This window comes from Ascidia mentula, chromosome 9 (genome assembly GCF_947561715.1).
Source record: "Ascidia mentula chromosome 9, kaAscMent1.1, whole genome shotgun sequence".
Lineage (NCBI taxonomy): Eukaryota > Metazoa > Chordata > Ascidiacea > Phlebobranchia > Ascidiidae > Ascidia > Ascidia mentula.
This window is the reverse complement of record NC_138574.1, coordinates 13,688,646-13,701,654: the sequence shown is the minus strand read 5'-3', so window position 1 is coordinate 13,701,654 and position 13,009 is coordinate 13,688,646. Positions and strand designations below refer to the sequence as shown.

General features: G+C 36.3%; 2 protein-coding genes and 1 pseudogene across 3 annotated transcripts; all 3 read right to left on the bottom strand.

The window, feature by feature from the left end:
* Positions 1-211: 211 nt before the first annotated feature.
* On the bottom strand, positions 212-4,372 carry LOC145914280 (pancreatic secretory granule membrane major glycoprotein GP2-like). Its single transcript, XM_083002085.1, has 7 exons — positions 4,251-4,372; positions 3,811-3,982; positions 3,661-3,728; positions 2,430-2,616; positions 2,257-2,358; positions 1,813-1,915; positions 212-1,088 (listed from the first exon to the last, which is right to left on the bottom strand). The coding sequence occupies exons 1-7, from the start codon at positions 4,301-4,303 to the stop codon at positions 946-948; spliced, it is 828 nt and encodes a 275-aa protein (XP_082858211.1). The 5' UTR covers positions 4,304-4,372; the 3' UTR covers positions 212-945.
* Positions 4,373-4,579: 207 nt separating this feature from the next.
* Positions 4,580-10,254, bottom strand: LOC145914279 (flavin-containing monooxygenase 5-like; annotated as a pseudogene). Its single transcript, XR_014403371.1, has 14 exons — positions 10,122-10,254; positions 9,916-10,054; positions 9,153-9,324; positions 8,860-8,943; positions 8,248-8,363; positions 8,001-8,143; positions 7,442-7,527; positions 6,830-6,956; positions 6,435-6,623; positions 6,084-6,234; positions 5,606-5,709; positions 5,436-5,534; positions 4,930-5,081; positions 4,580-4,745 (listed from the first exon to the last, which is right to left on the bottom strand). The product of XR_014403371.1 is annotated as a flavin-containing monooxygenase 5-like (transcript).
* A 1,993-nt stretch (positions 10,255-12,247) lies between these two features.
* On the bottom strand, positions 12,248-12,929 carry LOC145914646 (uncharacterized). The gene is made up of 3 exons (XM_083002464.1): positions 12,846-12,929; positions 12,706-12,808; positions 12,248-12,504 (listed from the first exon to the last, which is right to left on the bottom strand). Exons 1-3 carry the CDS (start codon positions 12,927-12,929, stop codon positions 12,332-12,334), a joined length of 360 nt encoding a protein of 119 aa, XP_082858590.1. The 3' UTR covers positions 12,248-12,331.
* Between the last annotated feature and the right edge of the window lie 80 nt (positions 12,930-13,009).

Genomic DNA, 13,009 nt, shown 5'->3' with positions numbered 1-13,009 from the left:
CTTTTGCAGGACTTAATTTTAACTTAAACTATTTGAAAACGCTAAATACTCATTCCATGGAAAAACTGTAAGGTTTATTTTAGGGTTTGGACTGCCCTTGGCCAAAGGATTAAAAATTATTTCCGTTGTAAAATAGTGGTTGAGGATTTGCTGGGTATCTAAATTTACGCATTTGCATAAGTATTCAGCTGCTGAATTTAAAAAAAACCAGTTTGTTACTTTTTCTTAATTAAAGAAACCTTTTTATTGGTGGTGTGACGTCATTACACAGACCAACAACGATGGGAAATTCTTGCTGAGTTTGCAGCAATTCAACCTCGTAAACACAGACACAACATCGCCTGAAGAGTAGCCTCAAGCAATTAAGCTTTTACGCAGCCTCGTTTCTAGAATACATCGACGCTAACGCAACTTTTCAATGATTTGCAATAGCTTACATGATATGCACGGAAATTTTTGTTAGTTATAAATGAAAGGTTTAGTTACGGAGTAGCATAATTCAGTTCGCTTTAAGTATTCCGCCACTATTTCCGCATTGACGAACAATATTTGCACCTTTATGTCCGTAACCAAAACAAATTAAGTTTACAGTGGATTTCAATCTGAGGTCGGCAAACATTTCCACCAATTATTCCATTCCCTCCACTTCAATGTTGTTTCTATGCCAATTAAGGGCATTGTACACAGGTTTCTTAATTTTGAACTGTAACCTATCTTAGCACTGGGCGAGCCAGCCTACTACAATTTGTAAAGTGGCTGCTGGCTGGTTGATTTTGCTGGGCTGGCCAGATGTTGTCGCGGACTGTAGGTTGCCGATCCCAGATTGAAATCAACAAAAGGGTTACGGGTATTTTTATGTACAAATACGACTACTGTGACTTTGTTGAAGTTTCAAGCAAACAAGCAAACATGCAGTTAGTATTTTTGGATGTTATAGTGAGCATATTATTCGTTCTTGTTGAAACGACGTCTCAAATATCTAACGGTGAATCCCAACACAACAATGAGCAGAAGAACGATGAATCCAACTGCAATGTAAACACCTTCCAAACTCTGGAAACCTTCGCTTTGCAACGCTTCTTCTACATCTGCATGTAAAGTTAAATGTGTTTTGTATTATAAGAATTTACTCCGCACTGGCGACATTGTTATGCTCGCCGTGGTGAAAATAACAACAACACAAATAAATTGTAGGATACAGATCCTTAATTGCCGTGTACGTTTTGTATGCGTGCAATTCTACAACCTTTTATTCCAATTTGCAGTTGGTGAACAGTTTTACAGCAAACAGATGAATAAACTAGAACAAACACGATTTAAAACTAAATGCCTACACGGCTCCACCTTATTCAAATAAAATAAACTTATTACAGCCAAGAAGGCATTAAAACAGCGTAAGATTAACCAGATTACAATGGATGAACACTTTCACAACATTACAAGCTCGCACAACCCAAACATGAGACAAGTTTTCACGCATGAATGCACCAAGCAAACTCACAGAAATCATACTCAGTTCTGTTCTTAAATAAATTGTGGTGTTGCTTTAAAAAATGTTGCAAATATTATTATGGTGTGCAAAATCGTCTCCGCGATACAAGCGCGTATGTCAATAGTGAAAAGTGTCTTTCATTTTCGTCATAGCTATCCGGTTCCATGAGTATATAAAAAGCTGATACAAGCCTGTGAGGGATTATGTTACCATGGTAACCCAAGAGTATTATTATAATGACTCAAGGACGCATCTTTTGTGAAACCACAAACAATTTCAAAGTTACTATACGACTCGATTTAACAGTGCAGCATAATTACCAATGCATGTTTTCTTGTTTTTGTCAAGATAGCGACCTTCGAAGCAAAAGCAATGGACTTTCCCGTTCATGACGTTGCAAAAATCTGAGCATTCCCCATTGTTCTGAACACAACAAATACGTTTTTAAGAAGGAAACGAGATATAGAGTCAGATATCTGTAATTAAACACAACAAGGGTGGAATAAGGACCACTTAGCAGTATGTAAACGTTTAAACCAGAGCTTGTCAATATTATTCGCGGGTGACGCACTTGGAAATATTCGTCGCATTTGCGAAAAAACAACGATAAATTAATCAAAACGACAACGAGTGATTTCTATGTTCACAATTTTCAGTCGGAGAACGTTGACTGTTTGTTCGCATCATTTTTTCTCAGGGCGCAGCAAAGTTTGAAAACCACTGGTTTAAATTGTTAAATTTCATTGGAAAAATTTTTTTTCTACCTTTTCACACAAGTCTTGGGTGGAAACATGGAAAGGCCCAACAGAGATAACTTCATTCAAGCTTTCTCGCGTGGATCTCCGTTGACGTTTTTTTGTGCAATTCTAAACAACAATTTTATCGGGACTTCACCTAATGTCATTTAATACAGGGAGAAGCTAATTTCAAATCTTACCGGTTTTTGACAATCATTATTAATATTGTCACAGAGTTGCAAGTAGCAGTGAGCGTACAGGGAATGTTGGTTTACATCCTTATTCACCCACACGAATGCGCGAAATTTAAAGGTTGCGAAAGTCGACTGGTAATTCCTCATTATCACGATTGCATCTTCCGCCTCTGCCTCGCGCACAACTTTGCAACTAAACGTAAGGAAACAAACTGAAATTTAAATACTTTTACTGAAAGCCAAAACTTTCGGGAAGAAATTCGTGCATTGGTCACAACTATTAATTATTCACTGGACACATAAAGTATCCGGGGCAAAAGGCGACATTTTCTGAACTACAGTCCAGACCACGAGGCAAAAAATGACGTCATCCATCAATCAGATAAGTTCCAGTTGGAAAAGGGTAGATTTGACTGGTGTTCAAGGTAAGAAAAAGTATAAACAGGAGACTGCAAGTGTCTCACCTGTCAATCTCGTAAGTTTGGGCAAATTTGCAAAAAAAACTTTGATTTGGTTGATGCGGTCAAGCTTGGCTGGATCAGCCATTTTTTCCTGACAAGCCGAAGCAAGATGTGAAGAATGAAGCTCCCGGTGAGGTTTGAACTCACGAACCTGGGTTAACCAGGCCCAACGCTCTACCAACTGAGCTATGGGTGAGATTGCTCAGTGGCTTCAAGGTGTATATTGTGGCCAAGGTACACTGGTGCGTAAGCAAACAACTTGCCTGGCAACCTTCACATATACGTAAGGGATCTTTACCACGGCATCAGATAACGCAGTAATATTTCATGCAATGTCGTGATTGCGATCATGAGGTTTGCAGGCTTGGCAGCCCAGACATCGCTGCCTAGCCCATACCTCACGATAGCGATACGTTAGATGTGATCGCCAAGCAAAGACCTGCGCAGTGGGGCGATCCTGCCAGTCATGCCATTGCATAAAATATTACTGTTGATTTGGTTGAAATATTAATGTAGGATTTGTAATCGAGATTCGGTGTGTGAAAATAGTGCATTACTAATAATTTGTTTTTGCTTTTGATGTGAGTTTGAACAATATAAGCAAGCGCGAATTAATGGTTTTCAGCTTGGGTTTGTCTTACAGTTCCAGGGTGATTCCCACCTTTTAATTTTATGTGAAGTTTTTGAAAGATACCATATACCTAATGCAGTGCACTAGGTAAAAGATACCTTGCAAAAACATTCCATGCTTTACAGAAAAGTTCAAGAAATCTTACCTTTCTGTAATGAGACTGTAGCCTTCACTTTTAACACCGCTGCTGTTTGTGACCCAGCAACTTTTTATCTGCAATTTGGCCAAATAGTTTGGAAATAATCAATGCAGATATTTTCAACTAAAGAAAATGTGATGAAATGCGATAAATTACCTGGAGATCTAACTCTTTGTGAGCTGATAGGTTCAGCTTTCCGTAGACGTATTCGGAAACACTGACGATCGATTCTGATGTAAGAGGTGTTTGCATTTGCTCGTCACCAAACAACCCAAAGCTAATCGTGAAGTTTCCAATTGCACGTTGTGAAGCGACAAAGCTTTCCTTTCTGCACAGAGAGTTGTAATGTTAAGTTTTATTGAAATAAAAAGTGGAAACAGAGAATTAGAGGAAGGGTTCACATTTAAAAGACCCGAGGACCGTGTAACTTTTTGTTGAGCTCCTTTTTTAGCTGTGTAATTTTCATCCCATTCAAAATTGAGGCTGACTCGGTCGTAAACAACACAAGGTCACAGCAATGTCAAATGTGATTTTTGTGGCCGCTTACTGGCGTTATGTAGAAGTAGGGGTTTGAGAGTAAAAACCCACTCACTTACACTAATTTGGTTAAAACAGATCCAGCGTCCACTTTAATATTTCTGTTAAACATTTCTGACCGTTGTAGTCACACGATATCTCCCAGTAAGGTCGGTAGGACATCCTACTTACTGCTTGGCTGTTGTACTTGAAGTTGCGAACTTTGTAAGCCAATCTGAACATGCCACTTGTTTTCTAAGAGAGAAACATCAATTCTACAAGGTTCCATAATTTGCTATGTGTTAACGAAAATCTGTCAAGAAGAAAGTTTCTAAAGTGGAAGTTTATGACAATTTTGTTGAACATGACCTATGTGGGCAAAACCTGTCAGGAAAATCTACACAGACACCTTTTTAGTTGGAGAACATTCGTTGAGATCGAAATGAAAAACTGGATTATTTGCTGGAGCTTTGCAACTCTCCGGAAGAGAATTAAGGTTGGTGGTCGTTTGATTAGAAATATACAAAATATCTTCTCCGCTTGCTCGAAGTAAGTTAAATCCATAAGAACTGACTCTAAAAAAGCAAGTAGAATGTTGATACCCATAATAATGTTACAATGTAAGTGTGTACTTTGGCGTAGGGAAAAAGAAATTTGTACCCGTGTTGTGGCAAATTAATAATTTTATTTTACTTAATGAATTAATTATTGCAATTATTTATTTAACAATAATTAATTAAAAATTAATGCAATTTGCACTAGTTTGCCAGGCTTTCTGGTAGCAACACTAGGTCTTGTTCTAAGTGGATGAAGAACCCTGTCCTGCTGTGTCATAATCATTTCTCGAGCCTGGGACCATTTTCCTGGGCCTTCCAGTCTAAATTGGTATGGTGTACATGGCCAAATATCACCTGCAGAAAGTACAACAAATATTAGTACACATAGAATACAAATTTGATGTGAATACTGAATGACTTCAAAACCTACACATTGGAATGATTTCAAAACCTAGACATTAAACAGTCTAACACTATATGGTATTGTTAATGTCACAATTCTAAACCATCAACAACCGAGAAGAATCAGAAATGTAACAATACACACTATAGCTGTCGCTGTTAACCAGTGTCATTTTAACATCAAGTGAAAAAAAGGGCTGCTCAAAAATTACTGATGTTATACCCAATGTTGCAACTGTAGAGTTTTCGAATCCATTGCTCTATTAAAAGCAAGAAGTTCTTCAATTTTATTTCTTTTTCATTCACCTTGAGAGCGAGTGTTGGATCAGTAAACGCCAACCTCAAAAGATTTGGCTTGACACCAATTTCCACAGCTAAGTCATCCATGTATTTTACATAATCCACCTGAAAAACATTACTAATTTTTTAAACAATTGTCCACATTTTCCCCCTAAATTAAAAACGCGTTGTAATACTTGGACAGTATGTCGTTGTGTTGAATAATATCTCTTTTTCATAGCTTCTGCAGTTCTAATTAAGTGAGCATTCATTTCTGCCTTGGTTGGAAGTTTTGCAAGTCCTGCAATGTAACCGATAACAGGTTTACAAATGACTGGCATACATAAATCACAACTGATAAAATGCTCTTGAAACAAATTTGCGGTTTATGAAATTTTTTTTTACAAATTACAAAAAGCAGTTTACAGAATCAGAGAAGGAGTCATCAATCGAGGTGAATTTGTTTTGCAGGGGGAATTTTGTTTAAAATGCAATTGCACAAATTCATTACTTGGAGTTAAAAATTTCATAAACTAAATTTCTAAAGGGGTGATTTTGGCTTTAAAGATTGATTAAAAGGGATGCATGAAATTAAGAACCACTGTATAAGGGGATACAAGAGCAGTTGATTACAAACTGTGTGCAAAACTACATTGCTTTTAATATCAAGTATACCTTTGAACACTCTTGTAATCCATCGGCACTGAAGTTCTGATATGGGATTGATGGCACCCATTGGCTGGATACCACCAATAATTGCGAGAGTACCCTTTTCTACATTTGGAGGCCACATAAACTTGTACAAAGGAGCCTGGTTCTTCTTAACCTACAATACATGATATCCTAAGCTTACAAATTAATTTTAAGTACAGTCATATCACAACTAATTTCTATTAATTAAGTTACATGCATTGACGGCAAACAGTTTTAACAGGAAGCAGATTGCAATAATTGGTAAATGTACCTTTATATATACATGCCTAATTTATTTGTCCATGATTAAATTTTAAGGTTATTTAGACTTACATTAACAATAGACTCATCAAGAAATGGATAGGAAAAGTTGTAACCAGTGGCGAAAATCACAAAATCTATTTCCTGGAATTCACCGTCCTCAAAATAAACTCCATTTTCAGTGAAGTTTCGAATGTTTCCTTTGATGATTAAAGTTCCACTTAAAATTCGATTTGGGATGTCGTCATTGACCATGGGGTGCTGTTAAACAAAAAACATTGTACTTTTTGTCATTTTGGCAATCATTCTTCAAAAATATTACTTTGAATGATAAATACGTTTTCATTTTTGTAAAATGTTTAGACAAAACAATTTCAGCACAAAATTTTACTTTTACACACTAGATAGGTTTTATTTTGTTCACAAAAACTACATCTGTACTAAAGTGGACAATAAAAATATTTTACCTGACCAAACACTCTGTGTTTTGGTCGAAGTCCATATAACTCATGATCAAACCTTTTGTTAAGCAACCATTCACCAACACCATTTGTGACAGATGCTGGTAATTTGTCCAACATGAATTGGGTCAACCTAATGCAAATTACAAGTAGAAAATTAGGCATTTTGGCTGGTTGTTTGACTGGCAAGATCGTCTACAATAGTTACACCAAGATGTACTAATAGGTCGAAACAGTGGCCATCTTTCTGCAGCTAACATAAATAAAATTTCCAGAAAAAGTGTTACAGAGTAGACACAAAATCACAATACAATGCTCTATAATGCAAGCATAACAAAATCTTGAGGAAGAGCTCTGACCTATTGTGAATAAGCAGTCCTTATACATTAAAAATTTGGATGGCAAAACAAACTTTATTTTAGTGAGAAAACACGTATAATTTTGGAGCTCACACAAGCATTAACATTCCTAGTTTGGATGCCATTCCACAAAAGTGCATGCATACATTATGTTAACAAGTCAGTTCACTCGGAGAATGTCCTACAATATAACAATCCATCTGTCGGTAATAATAATCTCCCACAATTAACAAGCCAAATTAACTTGTATCGTACTGACCTGTTAACTTTCACAATGTCAAGTGGAAGGCCATTGTCATTCACTCTGTTTAGAACCCACGAACCACTGCGAGTACTTAAATATACCTAGAAAACAAAAATCTGAATGTTAAACTTTAATATTTCCTCTGTTGATTTAAGAAAACTGATGATTTTTGGCTATGGGCAAAATATATATATTCTTACAACTAGGTGTCATGGGCGATATTGCAACGACCTAGGTTAATCCTCACTTGTTAGGATAAAATAATCATTGTGCAAGGTGCATACAGATGACCACTGTTTCAACCAAAAAGGTCTCACCAGTGCAACTGGTGTGACTTTTAGGCGACTTTGCTGACCAAACGGCCAAGCAAAGACTTCCACTTTGTGGTGACTATACAATCACCGGCATCCGTTGGGCACCAAACTAGGTGCAACTTTACGGAGAAAACAAGGTGGAAACACTATGGCCAAGTAAAGCTCAACCAATAGTGCCGTCAGGCCCTAAAGATTTGCATATCTTAAAATAATCATGCTTGAAAGTAAAACTATGCCCTAACATACAGATTTCTGCATACCTGGTTTGCTACTCTGCTCAGTTCAACAGAGATGTCTCCACCAGAATTTCCGATTCCAACCACTAAAACACGTTTTTTTTCAAACCCATCATGATTTCTATAATCATGGCTGTGGATGTATCCACCTTTAAATTTCTTGAAATCTGTTGAAAAGAAATTCATTTTTTTCACAACAAAAATGTGTACTATTAGTTTTATTTCTTGTTTTGTTGTGGTCGACATTAAATATTCCAAGACCATTAACTACCTTGAAAAGATTCCAAAGGAAAGTATGGCAGAGCATGATGTCCAACAGCAACAATAACACCATCAAATGTAGATTCAGACTCATGGTCAGTTTCTATATTTTTATGCTTAACACACCTGCAAAATAGCAGAACATTATTGTCATCAAGATGATGTCATCAAGTCAGTTATGAACAGTGCAATACAAACCAGAGTTGTTATATGTCTATATAAAGGTTATCATGCCTGAGTCAGGCAGCCTGACTTAACATTGCACACACACACAAAATTAAGGAGCATCTTAGCTAATACGTGGCATGACATTCAAACAATGTTTTGCAACATATGTCTGAAACAACAACATATTTTTGCATTGTGATACAAGAACAATATACAAGGAAATGAAATGGCATGGGCACCGATAAAACCATAAAGGTTATCAAGTCAGGCGCTCATTACTAAACATCACTGTTGAAAACAACAACATATTTTTGCATTATGGTATATACAATTTTTTCATTAAACATTTACTGTTTTTGTTGATGACAAAAATCATGTATGAAGATGCAAAAGAGCCATAAAATCATGCAAATTCAAGTACATGGCTCGTCTCACCCATAGAAAACCAACTCACCATTTTCCAGTGGTTTCATAATCCTTTGCAAATTTGCAAGACAGGACTTTAGTTTGAAGTTGAATGTATTTTTCAAGACTAAACCTAAATTTTTTCATGTGTGTAATTGAAATGTTATAACAGAATACGAAAACATTACTGGCGTTGTGAAGTATTGGTACAATTCAGTTTGATATATCCTAGAAATTAAATCAATTTGTCTATGAAATTTGTCATCATATAAAAATATTTTTGAAAACATGGAAAATTTAACTTAAACGATTTTTTTTTACATTTCAAAAAGCTTTACTTACTCTTTTGCATACATTTGGAAGTATTCAATAATTTTAGTATTATGCATGAAGTTGGGAAAGTGTTTGGGAATCGGAAAGTCTGAAAAACACATCATCTCCTTGCTGGTGTTGATTATTGTTGATCTGTACACACATGCTCGATTTGTTTTTTCCTCAACATATTTCCATAAACCTGTGAAGAAAATAATGTGCTTCTATTACATTTACAATTATTGCAATATCTGTGATAACGTGGTTTCCTAGCATCGCAACCTAGCTGAATCAGCAACTTTTTCTAAGATAATGTATATTCCAGTCCACCAACGTGTGGTGCAAAAAGGAAAGAAACATGGTGTACAAATAGATTATTTTTATTTTTCTCCGTATTCTGTTGGCCAGCCTCAAATATAATCCGGTAAAAGTTATCTGATGTAGCCCTCGGTTAGGCATTGTTTTATTATCTGCGACAGCAAATCACTTTGGTTCGCATATATAATAAAGCAACAAGCCTTGAATTGAAGTCAGCAGATTTTATTGTAAAAAATCGATTTCGCTTATGTAAGCATCGTCAGTTTCAGCAAAAATTACGTAGTAGTAGTAAAAAAAGCAATAAAATACGTGTACCCAAAAACCCCCTGTGACTGAGAGTCTTTTCTTGGATTAAAAATCTGCTTGTTCTGGATTATACTGATTGCAATCTTTCAGTCCAGCACAAGAGAATTTAATATATATAATAAGGTTGACTAATTTTTTAAATCATGTTGTTGTTTTTCATCATGTTTACCTCCAATATCGTTGGACATTTCAAAACATACTGGTTCCAAATCTTCGTCCAGACAGCATTTAATTGCTGTCAGTCCGCTTGCACCACCACCAATGATACAAATTCGTTTTGACATTCTTCAATTCATATCAAGCACATTCTGCGAAGAAAACCCAAAAACTATTACAAGATCGTTGCAACACCAAATCCAGATGCATTACAACCACCTCAAAGGAAAACATGCCAAGGTAACCTTTGTGGTTTAAAACTGCAAAGTGATGTCGCTTTTCGACCTTTGTTGCATGTTCATTGATTTGTAAACATTGCAACTATTTGCCAATCACGTGAACCACTCATGCGTGAAGGTTGTGCCTTCAACATAGAAATGCAATAACGATTCTGTCAAAACGAAAGCAGCAGTTCTCCAACTTTTGGTGCTGACCAATCCACTTTGATGACGTCAGAGTAGTCGTGGACCCTTTGTTTTTTGGAAAATTTTGAACCTGCTCAGATTTAAGTCTAGGATGCACGTCACAAACTCATGAAAAGTTTTTCCGTACTTGGGACATCGTTATGATTCAAACAATTGCAATTTTGAATTCAAAAATCCTGCCCTACTAACTCGAAATTTCAATAGACACTGGAAGGTCTACATGAGTGTAATCGTTGAGTACCAGCTCGCCGTTGTGCAAATTACAGCAACAACGCCAGCAATAAACTGTAGTAGTGCTTTGAAAAACATTGCAAATATTACTACAGTGCTATATTGTCTCCGCGATGTAAGTGTGAATGTCAAAAGTGAAAAGTGTCTTTTCTTTTTGTCATATGGCTATCTGGTTCCATGAGAAAAAACTGGCATAAGTCTGTTAGGGATCGTGTTATCATGGCAACCAACTATAATCACTCAAGGACGCGTCTTTTTGAAACCACAAACAACTACATGACACAGTACGACTGGATTTAAATGTGCAGCATAACTACCAATGCATGTTTTTTTCGTTTTTGTCAAGGTAGCGACCTTCCACGTAATTTGTTTAGCATTCTACCACTGTGGTATGGGACACCTTTGTCCTTTATATAAATAACAAGGTTGTTTTTGGGGTGAAGCTAAATATTTGTAACAACGTCTTTTGTTCAAGACCAAATCTTAGAGAAACTGATGATTAGCGTTGGTGCAATATCCTGAATGAATTTATAAAAATATCACCATTTTTCATGATATAACGGCAACATCAGTTGCCCCTGAAAAGAATTGGTTGGAAGCATTTATTGAACTCCAAAACAAAATAAAGACGATGACAAATAGGAATTCCAACGAGAGTCAAAAATCTGTGTTACGGTCTCACTTTTGAAGTAATCACTGACAAAAAATCGCTTGGATAATTACGCGGACAAATATTCAATAAAATTTAAGGCGCCAATCTACCTTTTTTTGTGTAAATTTTCTGTCTTGCGTGCCCAAGCCACGCTCAGCTTTCAGCTCAGATCTCACTTGTCACCGATTCACTTCTGTTTGATTTTTTGTAACTATACCAAAGTCACAGTATAGTCTTACTTGCACAAATAAACACCCTTGTAACCGATTTTTCTTGTTGATTTAAATTTGGGTGAGCAACCAACAGACCACAGCCACATCCGGCCCGTCCAGCAAAATCATCCGGCCGCGACAATTCCTCTAAGCAACATAAACACTGAAGGGAGCGGAATTGTTAATGGAAAAATAGCGTGGTTCGTTAGGGCAGAGTTTGCGAGCAGGAATATGTCTTATATGAATCCTCTGTAAGCCCAAGTTGTTTTGTTTGACGACATAAAAATGCAAATATTGATTGTCAATACGCCTGATCTAAATCTTCCATTCATAACTAACAAAAATATCGTGTATGTTATACGTAAGCTGTATAAACGAAAAAAGTGTGGGATTATAATTAAATGCAGTGGTACTCGATCACACATAGCATGGCAATCATGTTAAGCATTATAATTCTGTTAATGATTTCCTGCTCACCAAGCTAAACTACAATAGAAACCGAAGCTTTCATATGCAATACGCATAATATAACTGCTTCTAACTTCCTCAGTTTAACATAAATCTTGTGTGTAAAAGTTTGTTGCTGCATTTTTTTATTTGTTATTTGAAATTGGCATAGCATATATTATACACAAACAAATACGGTGGGTTCGTTTCTGAGATGAGATTACAACTATGGTCACAAATTACATCGCAAAGGAGTGAATTTCAATCCAACCTAATTTTTAACATAAATGCAAAATATGCAAAGTTTGTAAACATTTTACTTCCTAGAACATTCTTTCAAATCAAGAAAAGCAAGCAATTTGTTAGCTGTATGTACAATTAGGTTTAACTCGCAATCATTCAATATAAGCTGTTGTGAACGATTGCTGTGCTGAGATCTTAAACCTGGAGGCAATCAGTCTGTTACTTTCCACGCACAAGTACTCCCTGGGTAAACCCTCCATTACCGGAACGTGGTTTCAAACGCATTATTATCAACCCCACAACCACAACAAGTAAAATAACGATGGCTCCAACAGCAATGTAAAGGATTTCCATTTTCTGGAATCCTTTGCTTTCAAATGCTTGCTCCACTCCTACAATAAATTAAGAGCAAGTAGCATTATGATTTTCTGCAGTTCTTCTTTATTCACATCGTTATTGCGTTGAATCAAAGTTATTTGGTTGTTATCTAATATTCAACCAACACTTCAGATGCGCAACAATATTTTCTTAATTCGCCCATTAACGCAACGACAATCTTATCTTTCATTAGCTTAAGTTTCCTCCACATTTACCTATGCACGTTTTCTTGTCCTCGTCAAGGACGTGACCTTCAAAACATGAACATTTTATGATTCCGTTTATGACGTTGCAAGAGTCAGTGCAACCTCCATTTTCCTAAACAAGCATTAACTGTAAGCAATATTGTAAGAGCAAGGATTCGGAAATAGTCGATTTGTGTGTCCAAATATTTCTGTTCCCAAAACAAATCGAAAAAGGGGTTCCTTGATGGCTTCATAGTTTTGTATATCGAGATACAATGATAAACTTGCACGACTCAAGACTACTTATACGGTTTAGTCTCTCCAGTAAAGTTGT